Source organism: Ochotona curzoniae, unplaced genomic scaffold (genome assembly GCF_017591425.1).
Source record: "Ochotona curzoniae isolate NIBS_2020 unplaced genomic scaffold, NIBS_Ocur_1.0 patch433, whole genome shotgun sequence".
Lineage (NCBI taxonomy): Eukaryota > Metazoa > Chordata > Mammalia > Lagomorpha > Ochotonidae > Ochotona > Ochotona curzoniae.
In genome coordinates this window covers 1,276,814-1,295,390 of record NW_024467010.1, presented here as the reverse complement: position 1 = coordinate 1,295,390, position 18,577 = coordinate 1,276,814, and the positions used below count along the sequence as shown (strand labels likewise).

The 18,577-nt window shown below is 43.0% G+C and overlaps 1 protein-coding gene across 2 annotated transcripts in view; it reads left to right on the top strand.

Moving 5' to 3' along the window:
- The window catches only part of LOC121167857 (CREB-binding protein), a 142,829-nt gene that overhangs the window by 106,718 nt on the left and 17,534 nt on the right, over positions 1–18,577 (top strand). For both annotated transcript variants that reach the window (XM_040997550.1, XM_040997551.1), the window contains 7 exons: positions 1,993–2,172; positions 4,936–5,125; positions 9,087–9,205; positions 9,992–10,231; positions 10,683–10,771; positions 16,537–16,617; positions 17,983–18,039. In XM_040997550.1, coding sequence (XP_040853484.1) covers positions 1,993–2,172; positions 4,936–5,125; positions 9,087–9,205; positions 9,992–10,231; positions 10,683–10,771; positions 16,537–16,617; positions 17,983–18,039 — 956 coding nt within the window. The remainder of the gene's footprint in view (positions 1–1,992; positions 2,173–4,935; positions 5,126–9,086; positions 9,206–9,991; positions 10,232–10,682; positions 10,772–16,536; positions 16,618–17,982; positions 18,040–18,577) is intronic.

Here is an 18,577-nt window from a genome sequence, read left to right as displayed (position 1 = left end):
GCTTTTGCCACTAAGAGAAAAGCAACTATGGGAGATGAAAAATAAGTTTATGTACTTTAGGATAGTAACCATTTTGCTGTCTTATATGTACCCCATAGTTTCATGCTGAAAGTCTCAAAAATTAACAAATTCATTTTTTTTTCTTAAAAAGAATCATTGAGGAGCTGGCGTTTTTGCCTAGAAGGTAAAAACTGGTCAAGAGACACAAGCTTTGAATAGGGACATCTGAGTGCATTTCTCTGTTAGTTCTTTTAAGATTTATTTTATTTATGGGCGGGGTAGAATGACAGATCAAGAGATCTTTCCATTGGTTCATTCTCCAGATGGCTGCAACAGTTGAGGCTGGGCCAGGCAGAAATCAATTGCCTGCAACTTCCTCTTCATCTCCCACATGAGTGGCACAGTCCTCAGCACTTGAGCCCTCTTCCACTACCTGCCTACGTGCACCTGCAAGATGGGAAGTACGGCAGTCAGTACCTGGGCCCATACTGTGAGGATGCTGGCTTTCCGAGTCGGGGCCTAACTCACTGGTACCACACTGCCAGACCCAGAACACCTGGGTTTAATCCCAGGTCTGGCTCCTAACTCCAGCTTCCTGTAGATGCACACTCTAGAAAACAGTCCTGCCACTGATATGGCGGGGGGGTGGCCTCCTGGGCTTGACTGCCCACTGATGGGGGGGGCCTCCTGGGCTTGACTGCCCACTGGCAGTCATGTGGGCGTTTGTTTTTTGGGTTTTATTTTGTTTTTTAAATGATTTACTTATTTGGGATCCAGCGCAATGGCTCAATGACTAAATCTTTACCTTGCAAGCTCTGGGATCCCACATGGGCACTGGTTCATGTCCTAGCTACTCCACTTCCCATCCAGCTGTGTGCTTATGGCCTGGAAAGGCAATAGAGCATGGCCCAAAGCCCTGGGACCCTGCACCTCAATAGGAGACCTGAAGAAACTCCTGGCTTTGAATCAGCTCAGCTCCAGCTGTTGCAGCCATTTGGCGAGTAAAACAATGGACAGAAGATCTTTCTCTGTCTTTCCTTCTCTATGTAAATCTAATCTGCCTTCCAGTAAAAATAAATAAATCTTTAAAGATTATTTGAAGGTAGGGTTAGGAAAGAGAGAGAATCATCTGCTGCTGGTTCACTCCCCAAATGATTGCAGCAACCAAAACCAGGAGCCAGGAGCTTCATCCAGGTCACCCAATTACTTGGCCCATCTGCTGTTGCTTTTCCAGGTAAATTAGCAGGGAGATGGGTTGAAAGTAGAGTAGCTGGGGCATGACTCGACATCTATGTGGGATTCAGGCATCACAGGTAGTGGCTTAACCCAATATGCAATAGTACTGTTCCTGGTAATTGATTTTTAAAAAAGAAAGTTATTTGACATAGATGGAAAACACTGAGTTAATAATTTTACCTTCAAGTTTAGAAAAGCTCTGTCCTATCTGCTTTGTACGCGTGTGTGTTGGGGTTAGGATTTATTTTATTTATTTGAAAGGCAAAGTTACAGATTGAAAGAAGGTAAAATATAGAGATCTTCCATTTGCTAGTTCACTGCCCAAATACCCTCAGCAGTCTGGATTGGAAGTTGAAGAGCTATATGTTGAGTCTTTCACATGAGTGCAGAGGGGCCCAAGCACTTGAGCCATCTTCCACTGCTTTCCCAGATGTAGTAGTAAGGAGCTGGATGAGAAGTTGAGCACCTACGACTTGAACTGGCACCCATATGGGATGATGGCATTGCAGGCAACAGCTTAACCCATAACACCACAAAGGTGGCCACACCACTTCCACATTCTTAAGAAGTGAATTGTATTTCTGACTGTTGGTGACTTCCTCCAGAACTCATTCCTAGTTTAATTTCTCTCAAATAGAGGTGCCTATTCCTATTTAGTGTCAGGAGGAATTAATAGATTCTGTGAATAGCAGAACCATCTGTCATCTGTTACGTCTGATTTATGGGAGTGAATGATTCTGGTTTCTTTCCTCACAGCTTTCCCAGGCAGCTGCCAGCATTGAAAACAGAGTCCCCACACCTTCCTCAGTGGCCAGTGCTGAAGCCAGTTCCCAGCAGCAGGGACCTGACGTCCCTGTGCTGGAGGTGAAGACAGAGATCCAGACTGAGGACGCTGAGCCCGATCCTGGGGAACCCAAAGGGGAGCCTCGATCAGAGGTGGGTCCTGCTCCCTCTGGAACAGGGGCTGGTCTGCCACAGGTGTCCCTGGACTTTGTAACATTCTGTTTTGCATTTCAGAGTGTGAGAACTATATTAAAGGAACTGGTTTTGAGGATCCACACGACAGTTGGCTAATCCTCCTCCTTAAGTAGGAGATCTTTTATGCTCACTGCTTTGTACCCAGCTGCTCCATTCCCATCCACCTCCCTGCTTATGGACTGAGAGAGCAGAGAAGGATGTCCAAAAAACCTGGGACTTTCATGTGCGAGACCCAAAAGGAGCTCCTGACTCCCAGCTTTGGATCAGCTCAGTTCTTGGCCGTGTGACCACATGGGGAGTCAATCAGTGGATGGAAGATCTTTTTGTCTTTCCTTCTTTATGTAAATCTGCCTTTGCAATGAAAATGAATAGCTTTTTTTTTTAACTTTTTTTTTTAAAGATTTAATTATTTTTATTGTAAAAGCAGACCTACAGAGAAGGAGATGCAGAAAGGAAGATCTTCCCTCTGCTGATTCACTTCCCAAGTGACCACAACGGCCGGAGCTGAGCCAATCTGAAGCCAGGAGCCTCTTCCGGGTCTCCCATGTGGGTGCAGGGTCCCAAGGCTTTGGGCCGTCCTCACCTGCTTTCCCAGAACACAAGCAGGGAGCTGGATGGGAAACAGAGCAGCTAGGATACAAACTGGTGCTTATGTGGGGTCCTAGCGTGTGCAAGATGAGGATTTAGCTACTAAGTCATCAAATTAGACTCAAAAATAAATCTTTAAAAAAGAAAGAAAGAAAATAAATCAGTAATATGATTTTTTTAAAGAATTATTTTAATTGGAAAGTCAGATTAATAGAGAGGAGATGCAAAAAAGATCTCCATTGGCTGGTTCACTCCCCAAGTGGCCAAAATGGCTGGAGTTGAGCCAATCAGAAGCCAGGAGCCAGGAGCTTGTTCCAGGTCTCCCACGTGGGTGCAGGGTTCCAAGGCTTTGAACTGTCCTCAATTGCTTTCCCAGGGTACAAGTAGGGAGCTGGAAGGTAAGTGGAGCAGCCAGGATATGAGCTGACACCAATACAGGATCCCAGTGCATGCAAGGTGTGGACTTTAGCCACTAGGGTACTGCACTAGGCCCGGTAATGTATTTTTTAAAGTCTTACTTGTTGATTGAAAGTCAAAAGTTACAGAGAGAGATCGTTAATCCAGTGTTTTACTCCCCAAATGTCTGCGATGACTAGAGCCAGACAAACAGGAGCTTCTTCCAGGTATTTCATGTAGGTTCAAGAGATTACTCATTTTGGCCATCCTCCACTACTTTACTAGGCATATTTACAAGGAGCTGGGGTAGAAATGGAGCAGCAAGGACCAGTGCTCATGGGATTCTAGCCTTACAGACGGCAGCTTCACCCTCTATATCACAGTGCTAGCCCCTGTTTTTTAAAGATTTATTTTATTTTATTGGAAAGTCAGATATACAGAGAGGAGGAGAGACAGAGAGGAAGATGAAGCGCACTGACTGAGCCAGCAGCCTTGTTGCTGACATTGTTCTGTCTCTTGTTGTTCTGCTGCATAGGTAAACTGAAAAAGGGCTGTGTGTGTTCATTGGCTAGCTGACCTGTTTTCAATCTGCATATATGTTTTATTTGACCTACACAGTATTTTAAAAATCAAGAGATTATACAGAAAACCTTACAGTTCTGGCTTTTCTGTTACCATTACTCTTCCCTCCCTGCACAATGGTGTCCAGACACAAGATCCACTTTGATTTTGACGAGATAGTCTGCAGAGAGCCACAGTCCCCTGTACCTTGTTCCATGTTCTCTGAGCAGGGGTTCCTGTTCCAGCCCAGTGTTTAAGTCTAGTGTTTTTAAAATCAATTTTGTATTAAAAAAATTTTTTTTAAAGATTTATTTATTTATTAGAAAATCAGATATACAGAGAGGAGGAGAGACAGAGAGGAAGATCCTCCATCCAATGATTCACTCCCCAAGTGAGCACAAGGGCTGATGCTATGCCGATCCGAAGCCAGGATCCAGGAACTTCTTCTGGGTCTCCCACACGGGTGCAGGGTCCCAAAGCTTTGGGCCGTCCTCAACTGCTCTCCCAGGCCACAAGCAGGGAGCTGGATGGGAAGTGGAGCTGCCGGGATTAGAACTGGCGCCCATATGGGATCCCGGTGCGTTCAAGGCGAGGACTTTAGCTGCTAGGCCATGCCGCCGGGCCCTAAAAATTTTGTTTTATATCAGGACTACATTAAAGTGAATGAAGTCTAATACTTCATTGCTCTTGGGAAAGAAAAGGAATGACCACACACCTCTGACCAGGGAGAGGGCTCAGAAAGTGCATCTAGCATTAAGAGCCTTCTCGTAGGCCCAGAGCGATAGCCTAGCAGCTAAAGTCATCGTCTTGCACATGCTGAGATCCCATATGGGCACTGGTTCTAATCCCAGAAGACCCACTTTCCATCTAGCTCGCTTCTTGTGGTCTGGGAAAGCAGTCGAGGACGGTCTCAAGCCTTGGAACCCTGCACCCACATGGGAGACCCAGAAGATGCTCCTGGCTTTGGATTGGCTCAGCTCCGGTCATTGCAGTCACTTGGGGAGTGAATCATCGGATAGAAGATCTTCCTCTCTGTCTCTCCTCCTCTCTGTATATCTGCCTTTCCAATAAAAATAAATAAATCTTCAAAAAAAAAAAAAGCCTTCCTGTAAGACTGAATGAGGATGAAGAAAAATGTTTGCTATTCATGTCATCTGTAATTCTGCTTTTCTCAAGGTGATAGAGGAGGATTTACAAGGATCCTCCCAGGTTAAAGAAGAACCAGACACAGCAGAACAAAAATCAGAACCAATGGAAGTGGATGAAAAGAAGCCCGAAGTCAAAGTGGAAACTAAGGAGGAGGAAGAGAACAACGCCAATGGGACAGCCTCCCAGTCAACGTCACCTTCACAGCCACGCAAGAAAAGTAGGTTATTGGTTCTGTAAGCTGTGGACTGTGCTATTTGTCTGTCATGTTGTACTTGACAACTAGAGTAGACAAACCATCTTGTCCCTTTGCCTGCCATTCTTCCAGCTTCATTCATTAGAAGTGGTGAAGTGGTATGGACTATGCCCCAAGAAAACCCACAGCCTGCGGTCTGAGTGAGCCAAGAGCTCCAGCTCTGAGTGGCTGCGCAGAATGCACAGCTGGCTTCCCACCTGTTGAGACAGTGGGGAGAGGAGTGGGACCAACTGGAGAGGTGGGAGCACCCTTGACAGCATTGACATGGCAGTCATGTGTCTGCTAGTGCCAGGAGGAGTCCCAGCCTCTGGAATGCAAGGTGGGATTGAGGCTGGGCGGGTGTGTGCTGGAAAGTTGTCATTGTTGAAGCAGTTAGGGAGCTTTGAGTTTGACTGTGTATAGGATGAATCAGCTGTAGGAAGTCTTACTCCCCTTGCGCTGCCTCTGGGAAACTGACTCTTGGACCTGTGGAGTGTGCAATGGTCCCCGAAGGAAGGGTCAGGGTGCTGGTGGCACTCTAAGGAAAAGTTAGAGAAGCAAGCGTCGAGCTGCTGGAATACAGCTATTTCAGGCCTGTTCTTACTCGGTCAGTTGTGTCCCCAGAGGGTTTCTGTTTGTGTGGATTATCTGTCAGAAGTGAAAGCTGGGATTATTTAAAAGTACTTCATGCATGTAAGATTGGAAAAACTGTTAGTGTTCCATGTAAATAACATGCATTCATGAAAAATACCTTCTAAAACAATGATGTTGTTTGATGGTTTTGCATCTCTTTGATCAAGAGTTAAGGGAACACAACTAGGTTTTGATATCTACCTGGCGGGGGTGGGGGCGTGTATGTTGTGTTGTTGTTTTCTTTTATGGTAAATAGTAGAGGAAAGGGGTGGGTTTTTTTGTTTGTTTGGTTGGTTGGTTTGCAGTGGCACTTTCAGGTAATTGTGCCTGTTCTGCTTTGCCACTTCAACAAGTAGGAGTTCCATTCTGTTCCTTTTCCTTTTGCATTTTCTTTCTCTATTTTCCACCCTTTCCTCCCCTTCCCCCTTCCCTTCATGGGTCCATTGGCCAGAGATGAGCCAGGCCAAAGCTAAGAGCATGAAACTCTTATCTGTATCTCCAGATGGCAGGGACCCAAGTACTTGGTCCATCTTCTGCTGCTTTCTCAGGTGCATTTGCTGAGAGCTGAGCTTGCAGTGGAGCAGGTATCCTCACACCAGTGCTGTCATGTGGAATGCCATTATCACAGGTGGCAGGTTAACCCCCTGCATCAAGGCGCTAGCTAGGAATGAGTTTCTTACAGGCTTATTGCAGCATGGAATCAGCCAATAGCACTGGACTGTTTGTGCTGTCTGTGACACTTAAATACATTGCTCTGTCTTCAACTTGAAATGCATCTTTTGTCCCTGGGTGACTTTTTTTTTCTTAACATCCTTCTTATGTCATCTAGAAAATACTGACTTGATAGTCTAATGTAGGTTTTCTAAATATTGGCACATTTCATTATGCAATATTAAAACAAAAAGACCTTGTTCATTAATATCACCTCAGCCTCTTTAGACAAATGTTGGAAATTTTGAGATGTTCTCAGGCCCTTGTGGTAAGTTCAACTTTTCCCAGACGCTTCATTGTTGTCGTTGACAACAGATACTGTCAGTTGTCCTTGATGAAACTGGCCCACTGTGTTCATGGTTAAAGTGTCTGCCACCAGAACCCAGGACACGTGACTTGTCTCCCTGTCATTTATTGTGTTCCCTGAAAACCATCAGCTTCTTTACCTTTCAGTTCTAGCACTTGGCACAAGTGCTGTATGCAAACTTTTCATTTTGTCTCATAGAATAAAAAACAACCAGAAGTTTGTACTGCCTCATGAAGTATATTCTCAGTGACTGGCATTTTTATTTTGTGGGTGCAGAGTTGCATAGCGAATATGACTTTAGGTAGGGTTTGGGTCTGTTACCTTTTTTGCCTTTGGTTTCACACTTCTGTTTTGCTGATGTTACTAGTTTCAGTCATTGTTTTTGCTCAATCCAGTACAAAAGACAAATGGCATCCCACAGTGTCATCATGAAAATGCTAGTTGTAATATAATTCACATTAGAGAAGTAACTGTCTTGGACCTGGGTAAGACAAATGGCAGTGTTGGAGCTCTTTGTGGTGACAGGGTTTTGTGTTAGGAGTCATAACAAGTTCAAGGGAGCTGGCTTAAAGAAAGATGATATGCTTTCTGTTTTGGTGCAACCACCCATGACTATTGATTACTTCAAATGTGATTAAGGTGACTATGGAACTAGTATTATTTATTTTTTGTATTGTTGACTAGGTTTCAGTAGTTATAGAACCAGTGACCATGTTAGTACAGGAACCCGTGAGGAGTCCAGGACCCTGTGAGAACTGCAGCTGAGTTCTTCAGTAAACAGCATACTATTATGGTCACAGGAGCAGCAGAGGACATCATCAAATACAGCTGTGACTTCACAGCAGCCTGCTAATTCTATTATAATAAGTACTCAGAGATGGAATTTGAAAATGCTGTTTTGTTTCTTTATTTACTTGAAAGCGAGGAGAGAGAGGTCTCCATCCATTGGTTTACTATCCAAATGGATGTAATGACTGACGTAAGGTCAGACTGAAACCAGGAGCCTGGAGCTTCTTCCAGTTCTCACATGGTACTGGAGCCCAAGCACTTGGACCATGCTCCACTGCTTTCCCAGACCATTAGGAAGGAGCTGGATGACAAGGAGAGTAGCTGGGACTTGATTCAGCACCCATATGGGATGCCTCCACTGCAAGCAACAGCTTTATTCATAACACCACAGCATCAGCCCTCATAATCTGATTTTTAAATTAATTTACCAGCTGTCTGTTGTCTTTTCAAGGCATGAAAACATAAGAAAGTTTGCATCCCTTAAAACCCAAGTCATCAGACCTCCTCTGGCATTGCTTGGAGTTGGTTTTCCTGTATGAAATAGTGTGAAGACAAGCAGTTTGTGATAGCCACTGCTGCCTCTTCTCCTGGTATGAACAGTTCACCAGGCACATGACCCACACTCGTGTGGTTTTGTGTGAACATGAATGCACATTTTACGTGCTTGGCAACCATTGTTCCTTTGCCTACAGAAAGTTCAGTAGGAAACTAGATGGCTCAGGAGTTGGTCAGATGGACACGACTAAATGTAGGAGTGAGCAGTGCAGTACTCTTAGACAGTGTTTAAATTTTTTTCTAAGATTTATTTATTTTTATTGGAAAGGCAGATACAGAGAGGAGGAGAGACAGAGAGGAAGATCTTCCGCCCTATGATTCACTCCCCAAGTGACTGCAATGGCCGGAGCTGAGCCAATCCGAAGCCAGGAGCCTTTTCCGGGTCTCCCATGCGGGTACAGGGCCCCAAAGCCTTGGGCCGTCCTCGACTGCTTTCCCAGACCACAAGCAGGGAGCTGGATGAGAAGTGGGGCTGCCAGGATTAGAACTGGTGCTCATATGGGATCCTGGCGTGTTCAAGGCCAGGACTTTAACTGCTACACTATCGTGTCAGGCCCAATATTTGACTTCTATTGCTCTTTTTCTGTGGTTATTTGTTATAAGTTTTCAGTTGAAAGCCATTTGTCTAAGGTGGCCTGAATTTTAAATCAGCTATAGCCAAAAGAGGTTTATCAGAAAAATTCTGAAGATCCCTTCTAGTGAAGTGTCTATTTTTGATCAGTGACACCAAATTTTTTAGTAGAAGTCTTTTCACTGAAGAAGGTGACTTCTTGGTGTTGTATGTTACCTCATGATATGCACGCAGGTTTTAAAATGCTGACTTGCTGTGTTATTACAAACCCTGAATCTTGTCTGAGGCTTGAGAGCTCCACAGCCTTCCATTCGGGATGACCACAGAGGGTCTGTGCTCCTTCCATCATGACATCTTTCTCTGGTGTTTTCTGCTTGCAGTTTTTAAGCCTGAGGAGCTGCGCCAGGCACTCATGCCAACTCTGGAAGCACTCTATCGACAGGACCCAGAGTCTTTACCATTTCGACAGCCTGTAGATCCTCAGCTTCTAGGAATTCCAGTAAGTTCTTGTGGCAAAAGCTTGCTGTCCTGTCTTTTCAGATCAGGTATAATGGTGCCCTTGCTGTGAAGATTCCTCTCATATTGTAAAACACCATTGTTTGTCTACAGTTACCAATTAAAATGTTTGGTTCATGGATCCTGGAAGTTCATGGACTAGAAAGCGATGCTCAGAAGTGGAGGAAGCATTTGTTTTGGCCCTAATGAAAAAAAATGCTTTGGCCTCTTGCTCATGCATGGTCCCAGGGGAACTGTTATACAAATCACATTAAAAAATTGGTAAGCATCAACTCTGAAGTTGATTTTTGCAGAAAAGTTGCAAAAGCCACAGTGACCGAGTGAGTTGTGGTGGGCAGGACTTAACCCGGTTGGCTGTTGGCGTTGGCTCAGAGTTTCTGCTCACCAGCACCGGGCGTGAGTCCACAGAGGATTAGTTGTATGATAAATCTGTTCCCCATTCGTTGATAAGAATTCTTATTACAAGCTTCACTCAGAATATTTTAAATGTTCCTTTTCATATTTTTTGTTTAACTTTGCCTTTGAAGTGATTTGGTCACACTTTGAAAATATCACTTTCTAGTTCAGTGAATAAAATCAGAGGAACACAGAGGTGTTAAAACAAAACCAAGTTTCTGTTTTTTCCACTTTTCGTTTCTCATTGTTGGGAATGGAAGCTGTTTGGGTATTTTATTTATTCCTGGCTGTAATTTAAGATAAAAAACTGCCAGGTAAAACTGGCCTGTAAAATTTGGGGGATTTATTTACCTGAGACAGTTTTGTTTTTAAGGATTATTTTGACATTGTGAAGAATCCCATGGACCTTTCTACCATCAAGCGGAAGCTGGATACAGGACAGTACCAAGAACCTTGGCAGTACGTGGATGATGTCTGGCTGATGTTCAACAATGCCTGGCTCTATAATCGTAAGACGTCACGTGTCTACAAGTTTTGCAGTAAACTCGCAGAAGTTTTTGAGCAAGAAATTGACCCTGTCATGCAGTCCCTTGGATATTGCTGTGGACGCAAGGTAAGTTCTAAGTTTTTCTGAAAAATGAGCTTCTTTGTAAATCTAGGCAAAAGGGTATCCTGTAAGATGAGAGAAGTAACGTTTTGACCTCACTTGTGTGTTGGGATGTACACAGATGCCATTTGGTCTTCTGTAACACAGCTTTTTGCTTGAAGTGGCATCATGATCAGAGCTGTAGGGTATTTGCTTACCGGAAAGCCTTGTGGTAGTTACTTTTGGCTACCCTTCACCTACTTCATTGTAGAGCCAATACCACACTAATTCTATGTTACTTAATCCAAAATTATCTTTAAGTACCTACTATAGTTGCCCTCCAACCCCCCAAAAAGGGAAAAAAAAACTATTCAATGTACTAATATAATTTTTAGCTAAATCTAGTTCTCTGCAGTGGACTAGAACATTACAGGATAACTGGGATATGTTTTTAGTGTTTTCTTCTTTATTTTTGCAGTATGAATTTTCCCCTCAGACTTTGTGCTGCTACGGGAAGCAGCTGTGTACAATTCCCCGTGATGCTGCCTACTACAGCTATCAGAATAGGTAAGTATCCCCCTCTGCTTGTCTGGCAGGGCAGGCAGGTCTCAGGACAAGCTGTGTTCATTTGTTTGCAGCCTGGAGATCAAGTGCGACGTACCTCAGTTGCAGTGCTTCTTGGTTACTTAGACAGGCATCTATAAGAATTTAGCCACTGCCATACTACTTTGTGGTAGATACACTAATTTTAAGTTCTCATCTGTTGGGATGGAAGGTGACTTACCTTCTTGAGATATTCATGGAGTTTGAAAATAGTATTTTTATTTTTCTGCTTGCAAATACTTGCTTAGATGCTGCAACCTGGACAGCCAGATGGGAATACTTGTATTAGTGCTGCTTCTGCTTTCCCTAAGACTTTTTGAAAGAGGTTATGTAGAAAATTGATCTTCCAGTCAGGGCTGATGAGACCAAAGCCAGGAGCTTCACCCTTCTCTCATGTGGATTTTGAGCTCAAACACTGAGCCACCTTTTGCTGCTTTTCCCATGCCGGTAGGAGAGAGCTGGATTGAAAAAGAGCAGCCAGGGATACAAACAAGTGCCCATATTAGAAGTCAGCATCTCAAACAGTGCCTGTATCCACTGTGCCACCTCAGCTACTTCTGTCATCTGATATTCTTTTGGCAGTGTGTTAAAAAATAAGCTGGTCTGTTATAAATTGTCTGTTTGGGGGTTTTATGAGTCTGCTTAAGAATTATTTGCCGTCTCTTAGAAGTGAAGATGGCTGAAGAATATCTCTGTCATAACTAGGGAGAGAGTGAAAATACGTGTTGGTTCCCCACATCCACATGACTGACAACAAGTGGGTTAATGGGATCCTCCATGTTAAGTGGCCACATTGGCCCATAGCAAAAGGGATTCAGGCCTCCAGGCATGAGTCATGAATCTTGGTCAGAGTCAATGGCAGACCAAGGCTTGGTGATTTGGCAGCTGGATACTACTTGGGGCCACCCCTCAGGCTCCACAGTCAGTGTTTCCATCTGAAGGCTTCCCAGTGTTTGAATGCGTCAGAGATGATAGAGCAATTGGTTTTTCAGAGATGCATGCGCAGGCCTCAGAATTTGGAATGCTTATATAGGTTTTTGCCTAATTGGTTTCTAATTTGATTTAAAAAAAAAACATTCAAATCACTAAATTCCATCAGAATCCTATGTTTGTATTTTTTACAGATCAGTTTTTTAACTTTGAAAGGCAGAGTTACAGAAAGACAAATGGTCACAGCAGTTGAGATTGTGCCAGGCTAACTCCTCAGGGTGTGGGGTAAAGACCCAAGTGCTTGGTTCATCTGCTTTCCCAGGTTGTAAGTGGGCAGCTGGATCAGAAGCAGAGCAGTTGGTGCCAGTATGGGATGCCCATGTTGCAGGTGGTGGTTTGACCCACTATTCCACAGTGGTAGGCCTATAATCCTATATTTTGAAAAGTAAATACTGACAGAAAAATGTCTCCAAAAAAAAAAGGATTTCTTGATTTTGCCTGGCCTATTGATGTCAAGCATTGCTCAGCAGTTTAGTGTGCCAGTGTGAGGGCTAGGGAGCCCAGAGGATCCTGGGATCTCAATTACAGCCTGTGCAAGTCCTGTAAGATCAGGGTAACATTTGGACTTTGATTTCTGTCTGAATTTCCCCTTAGCAAAAGCAACATTTTAAGATGAAGTGCAAAATGATTCAATAGCCCTTTTGTAATGGGGTCTTTCCCATTGTGTTGAGCTTATGCCCTTCCATAAACAATTTTAGCCTCATAACCTTCAATACATACTGAAGTGTCAGATTTAACCTTGTCCAGGATAGGTGTGGGAATATCTTCCATGGCAGCCTAATGTTAGATCACCATGAAATAATTGGTGGCAGTACTTTTTGAAAGCTGTTGCCCAGCAAAATAAAGTTAAGACTGGCTCCTCACAGTAGCCTAGCAGATAAAGTCTTCACCTTGCATGCACCAGGATCCCATATGGATGCCGGTTCGTACCCTGCCAATCTCACTTCCCATCCAGTTCCCTGCTTGTGGTCTGGGAAAGCAGTCAAGGATGGCCCAAAGCCTTGGGGCCCTGCACCCACATGGGAGACCTGGAAGAGGTTCCTGGCTCTTGACTTCAGATCAGCTCAGCTCTGGCCAGTGGCCAATGAGGTCACTTGAGGAGTGAATCAATGGATGGAAGATCTTCTTCTCTGTCTCTCCTCCTCTCTGTATGTCTGACTTTCCAATTAAAAAAAAAATCTTAAAAAAAAACAAACAAACCAAAAAACAGTCTGCACACTGAACACCCCCTTCCACCCTACTGTGTTGCCCAGTGTGGTTGTGTCTAGCAGGAAGAGCACATGGTTTGCCATTGTCTCTCAGTGTTCAGGACTTTTTCATTGTTGCTGTCACTGGTTTTGGGCCCCGTGAGACCCTTCCTTTGCTGATTTACACATAATTTTGTCATGTAAGTGCAGGGTAATTTAAGTTAAGTAGGACTGATAGGTTCAAGGTACTGCTCTCCTAGAGTGGTGCAGACTCTGAAATACTGAAATGTTCAGTTTGATTTCTGCGTAAAACTTGACTTTTACAGACTGAAGCAATGAGTCTTTCTGAAGAGTACAATGATAACACTTCACAGTTTGGGCATAGCCTCTTCCCAGCTATCCTTATATGAGTGCTCTATAGTACACTGCGTCTGAGTTGATTCAAATGTGGGAATTCTAAGAAAGCACTAGCCTAATTCTACAATTTACATTTTAACTTGGTTTTTATTCTTGACTTTTACTGTCTATGAACACGGTGTCATTCTTAGGGAAGCATTGTTGGGACCCTTGTAGTTCTGAACTGTTTGGGTACTTAGAACACTAGAAAATCTTAGACCTTTCAGACAAGTGAAACTAATATATAAATTAGTGTATGTGGTGGCTTTTTCACTTGTTTTTGTAATTTGAAAATTTGGAAGTAACTTGTTGGGAAACAGTTTGGCAGCTTTCCCAGTTGGTGTCTATAGATAATGTAAGTAGTGTCTATAGATGGTAACCAACTATCTGTGTGTGCTGATAGACTCCTGAAACAATCTGCATTTGAAAACTTATTCCATAGATGAAGTTACTCTTACAGATGAACTCTACAGTAACATGTGCTAGAATTTGAGAATTGTCATCATCAGATTATGTGAAGTATTTCTCCTTTGTAATTCCATATTCATCAAACAGCTTCCTTCACGAAAAGCAGGATGCCATCTAGGCTTTTACATTGGAAGAGTGAATTTCTGAACATTTATGTATTTCTGAGGAGAATGAAGTTTGGACTAGGTAATAAGGTAGGGGCAGACTGGCGTTAACTTGTCACCTATTGATGGCCAGCGCTGTCAGGCTAGATGGTGACCCTTCCCACTCTGTCCTGTCTTCCTGCCTTGGAAGAGTGACAAAGTGAGATGCATGTCCCTGTGTCATTTTCCCCATTCCCCCCCCCCCCCCCCCCCCAGCACAGGCCAGATTCTCTGGCTTTTTGGCAGTGCTTTGGGAGGCTACGAGTCTACCCTCTGTCCCTCCCAGTTTCTGATCCCGACTTTTTCAGGGATGAAAGTTGTAGCCTAAAGCTTTGATTTCTGCTCCGTCTTCACCCCTGCTTCCCCCGCCCCCCCTCCCACCCTCACAGGCTGCTGTTCAGCCAGCAGTTCTTCTCTCTGTGTCAGCCTCCTCCCTTGAAAAGTTAGAAGTTGAAAGGTCTTGTATCCTGGATGTTGCTGGCCTTGGGTCCTGCTTGAATGAGAACAAAGAATTTGCCTGAGATTTAAAAACTATTTCACAATTATGGTAATTTCATTTCAAAACATGTTCAGCAGTCCTATTCAGTTGGTCCACATGTACATGTGCTTGATTGTATGATGAAAGGAGCACTCAATTCTGAGTTTTATTTTTGAGGGAGTAGTTTATGTCAAGTCTGTCTTATTTTTTTTACCATTATATTGGCTGCCACTGAGTTGGTTTATGGTTTTTAAACCTTTTTTCTTGCCAGTGGTGACCATAGCCTTTTGTACATGGGGAACTTTGTTTTTTTAAGTACATGATTTTAAAACTCCATAAAACATTAACAAGATAGTGAATGGCATACATGCATGTCAGTTTTTATCTTGGAAGAATTTATAAATTGACTTGGTTCTTAGTAAACTAGTCTCAGCAGGAAACCTTTCATTAATCCAGTCGTTACCCACAATAAATCTGTCATGTTCATCAACCAAATGTGAAAAACTAAAAGCTGGATGATCTTGAGATGCCATGCGGGTTCTGAAGTGTTACACTTTAAATTTACTGTATGTGTTTCATTAGTGAAATGGAGCAGTCAGAATGCTTGGTGTGTTGAATTAAGAACAGGACTGGGACTCCTAGGGTGGCGGGGCCTCTCCTGGTGGTAACCAAGGCAGGCTGGCGAGTGGCGGTGGAGCAAGGAGGGAACCTGCAGATGTCGCATCTCACTCTGCACGTGGCTCAGCGTGGCGCTCCAAGTCTCCTCACAGTGTCTTTAATACTAATCCTTCCTGGCATCTTGTAGACATTGTTTTGAGCACTAAAACTGCATTTTATCCTGCTGCCGTCGCTGCCTTTCATCCAGTCTTCTTGCGTGTGTGGTGCACCTCCATTCAGCCTGTTGATTTTGCAGTATTGTATGCTCATCTGTTGTATGCAGCACTCACCTACATTTTTGTTGATTTCTCATTCATGTCCTTTCCAAACATTTACTAGGTTTTACTTTGTTAATTGATTTCTTGGAGCCTAGGCTCTGTTTGATACAATAAATTGGGGAGTGATGAATAATTTCTCAAATGCAGATTGTGCTATAAAGATTAACTCTAAATTTGCTTAATTTGGATTGTCACCAAGTCAGAACAGTCATTCACTTAGTATCTCCGATTGATGAATGATTGGTCCCCCTATCAAGAATTTCAAATCGCAGTTAAGAGTTGAATTTTAAGTCCATGAATCTACATATATTGTATTGCCTGCCTATACAATATATCACAATTTTCTCAATATGAAATTATAAATAAATGGCTGGAAAGTTTTTGACCCCAACTGCATATCTGTTAAATGTTTGTCTAGAATATGGATTTGGTTTCATTTGTATTGTATCAAAATTAACTGAGTGATTTACACTACAAAAAATAACAGGGAAAAATTAAAAATCAGTTCTGGGTGCTCAACATTCTCATACATTTAAAGATCTGACTTAATACTGGAAATCTCTGAACTGCTGTCAAGCATAAATTTTTCATCTTAAAAAATAAAGATATTTCAGTTTAAATTGCTTTTTTACGACCTTTTGTCAGAATGTTCTGTTCAAAGTAAAATTTTCCATTTCAAACCCTGGAGTTATATTTGATTTCTATGAGTAATGATGATAAAATTCAGATTCCTAAAATTAAGCTCCATGCAATTCGAATGTTAACACCTCCTTGAAAGCATTTGCATCTTGGAGCTGGCTCAAGCCTGTCGTTGTTAGTGATGATGGCCTGTGACGTGTGCGATGAGACCGAATGCTAATCAATGCTTTGCCTTGGCTTTCTGCTCTGTGTTGTCTTGGTGTTTGCGTCTTACCTTTATGTCTGTGCTATTTGTTCCCTTCCCTGTTCTCTAATCCTGCCCTTCCCCACCTGCCCCCTGTTCCTTTCATTGTCCTCACTGACCCATCAATCAACCAACAACGCCCCCCCTTCGTCGTGGTGCTCTGCCCTGCTCTGATTGGTGGCTTCGTTGCTTGGGTGGCTGTGTGTTATGATGGACCAGTTCACCCAAGTATGGCCTTCTTGCTGACAGGTATCATTTCTGTGAGAAGTGTTTCACAGAGATACAGGGCGAGAATGTGACCCTGGGGGACGACCCTTCACAACCCCAGACGTAAGTACCATCATGACTTAATTATTATTTGTTCTTATCCATGATTGAAAAGGAAACACTACTGCTGTATTGATCTCTATGCAGTGTCATGCCCACATTTAGTTCGGATGTGTATGTAGTTTTTCTCTTCTTCCATTGAAGACCAGGACGCTGTGGCCTCCCATAGTCCAGTGGCCTCTCCTGACCTTGGTCTGTTGCTCCTTGTCAGATTTTTGGTTTTGTTTGGGGAGATTGAAAAGTGTTGTTTACCCATAAAAGCTAGGTACTATGTTCTCAAAACTGAAAAGAGCAAGCAGTGCATTTTACCGAGAGCCCCTCATTTCTGGTTAGTCTGTCTTCCAGGTAGACTTCCTTTAAGTCACTGAGCTAAAGCAAGTTACTGAGATTCCACTGTTCTCCAAATTCATTTTTTGTCTGAAGGACAAAAGAATCTCCTTTCTAGGTGATGTTTTGACTGATGCTAGCAACGCCAACTTAGTCACACACACCTAGCACAGTGCTTGTTTCCTGTTAGGGTAACTCCACAGGGAAGGGTGGCCAGAGTGTGGCAAGAGAAAGAAATGCCGCACCTTGAGTTGGATTGAGCACCTCCCTTACAAGCTTGAAGCAGCCAAACCACCTCCCAACGCTCATGTTTGCTTGGACCCGCTGGTTCTGCCCTTTGTGCTATGATCCCACCCCACTGGAAAGCTGACCCCAGGGACTGACCTTTGCGGACAGGCTGACTCAACCAGGAGAGCAACTTGCAGCCGAATGGCTGCTCCTCTGCAGCCTAGGTGTCCCTCGCTGAAGCCCAGATGTCCTTTCTCATCTCCTTGGTCTGATTTTGTGAACAGTCACTGGATTGTCTAGTTCTTTGAATTAAAAGATCACATATACACAGATGAACACAGACCCTGATGCCCAGCCCTCTCACAGTGGGGAAAGTCTTCCCACAGAAATGCTGCTCTCCTGGGATTGTAAGAAGTGGTTATATCAATGTTCGTTCAGTTCACTAACCATTCACCAATAGAGCAAACTATCAATTTACAGACTTCAGTCTCAACACAACTTTGTCGTTGTGTATTGGCTAGTCTTAAAAATGTTGTAGTGTGGCCGGTAGTAGATAGAAAGAAGTAGTCTGAGAAAAGAGACAGAAAAGATCTTGGAACATATGGGCATATAGTAGGCAGTGCTTTTGTTAATTTAAATGTTGTATTCATTTCATGTATTCATCCACTTGAGACTTCAGCTGATTATTATTCTTTACTGAAGTAATTGGTCACAAAATATTCCAGTGACCCTGGAATTATATTTTATATATTATGATTTATATTCAACAGTTAAATTTTAATTAGCTAATGTATTCTCTTTTTTTTTTTAAAGCACAATTTCAAAGGATCAATTTGAAAAGAAGAAAAATGATACTTTAGACCCTGAACCGTGAGTATATAGCTATTCTGTTTTGTTCTGTTTTTACTTTTAATTTTGATTTCAGATCCGGGTGTTATTCTCAGTATTGGATTGTGAGAAAGAACAGTTCAGAGTTAATGCAAGAACACTTTCTTGTGTTCAGTTACGTCTTAGATACATAGATACTATGTCTCTTTACGTGTACTCCTCCAATTACCAAATTTTAACAGTCATAGGATTAGATGCATGTTTTGGTTCTAGTAACTTTGGTTATTAGTTGATTGATAAGCTGCATGGTATGACATTTTTTAAACCAAAGGTAGGAACATTTAGTGATAAAGTGCTGTTGCAAGGTTAGTTTCAGGAAGTAGTCTTTTAAATTGCTTTTTGAAAAGAAATTACATGAAGATGGGTCCAGCATGGTAGCCTAGTGGCTAAATCTTTGCCTTGCATTTGCTAGGATACCATATAGGTGCCAGTTCATGTCCCAGCTGCTCCACTTCCCACCCAGCTCCCTGCTTGTGGCCTGGGAAGGCATTCTAGGATGTCCCAAAGCCTTGGGACCCTG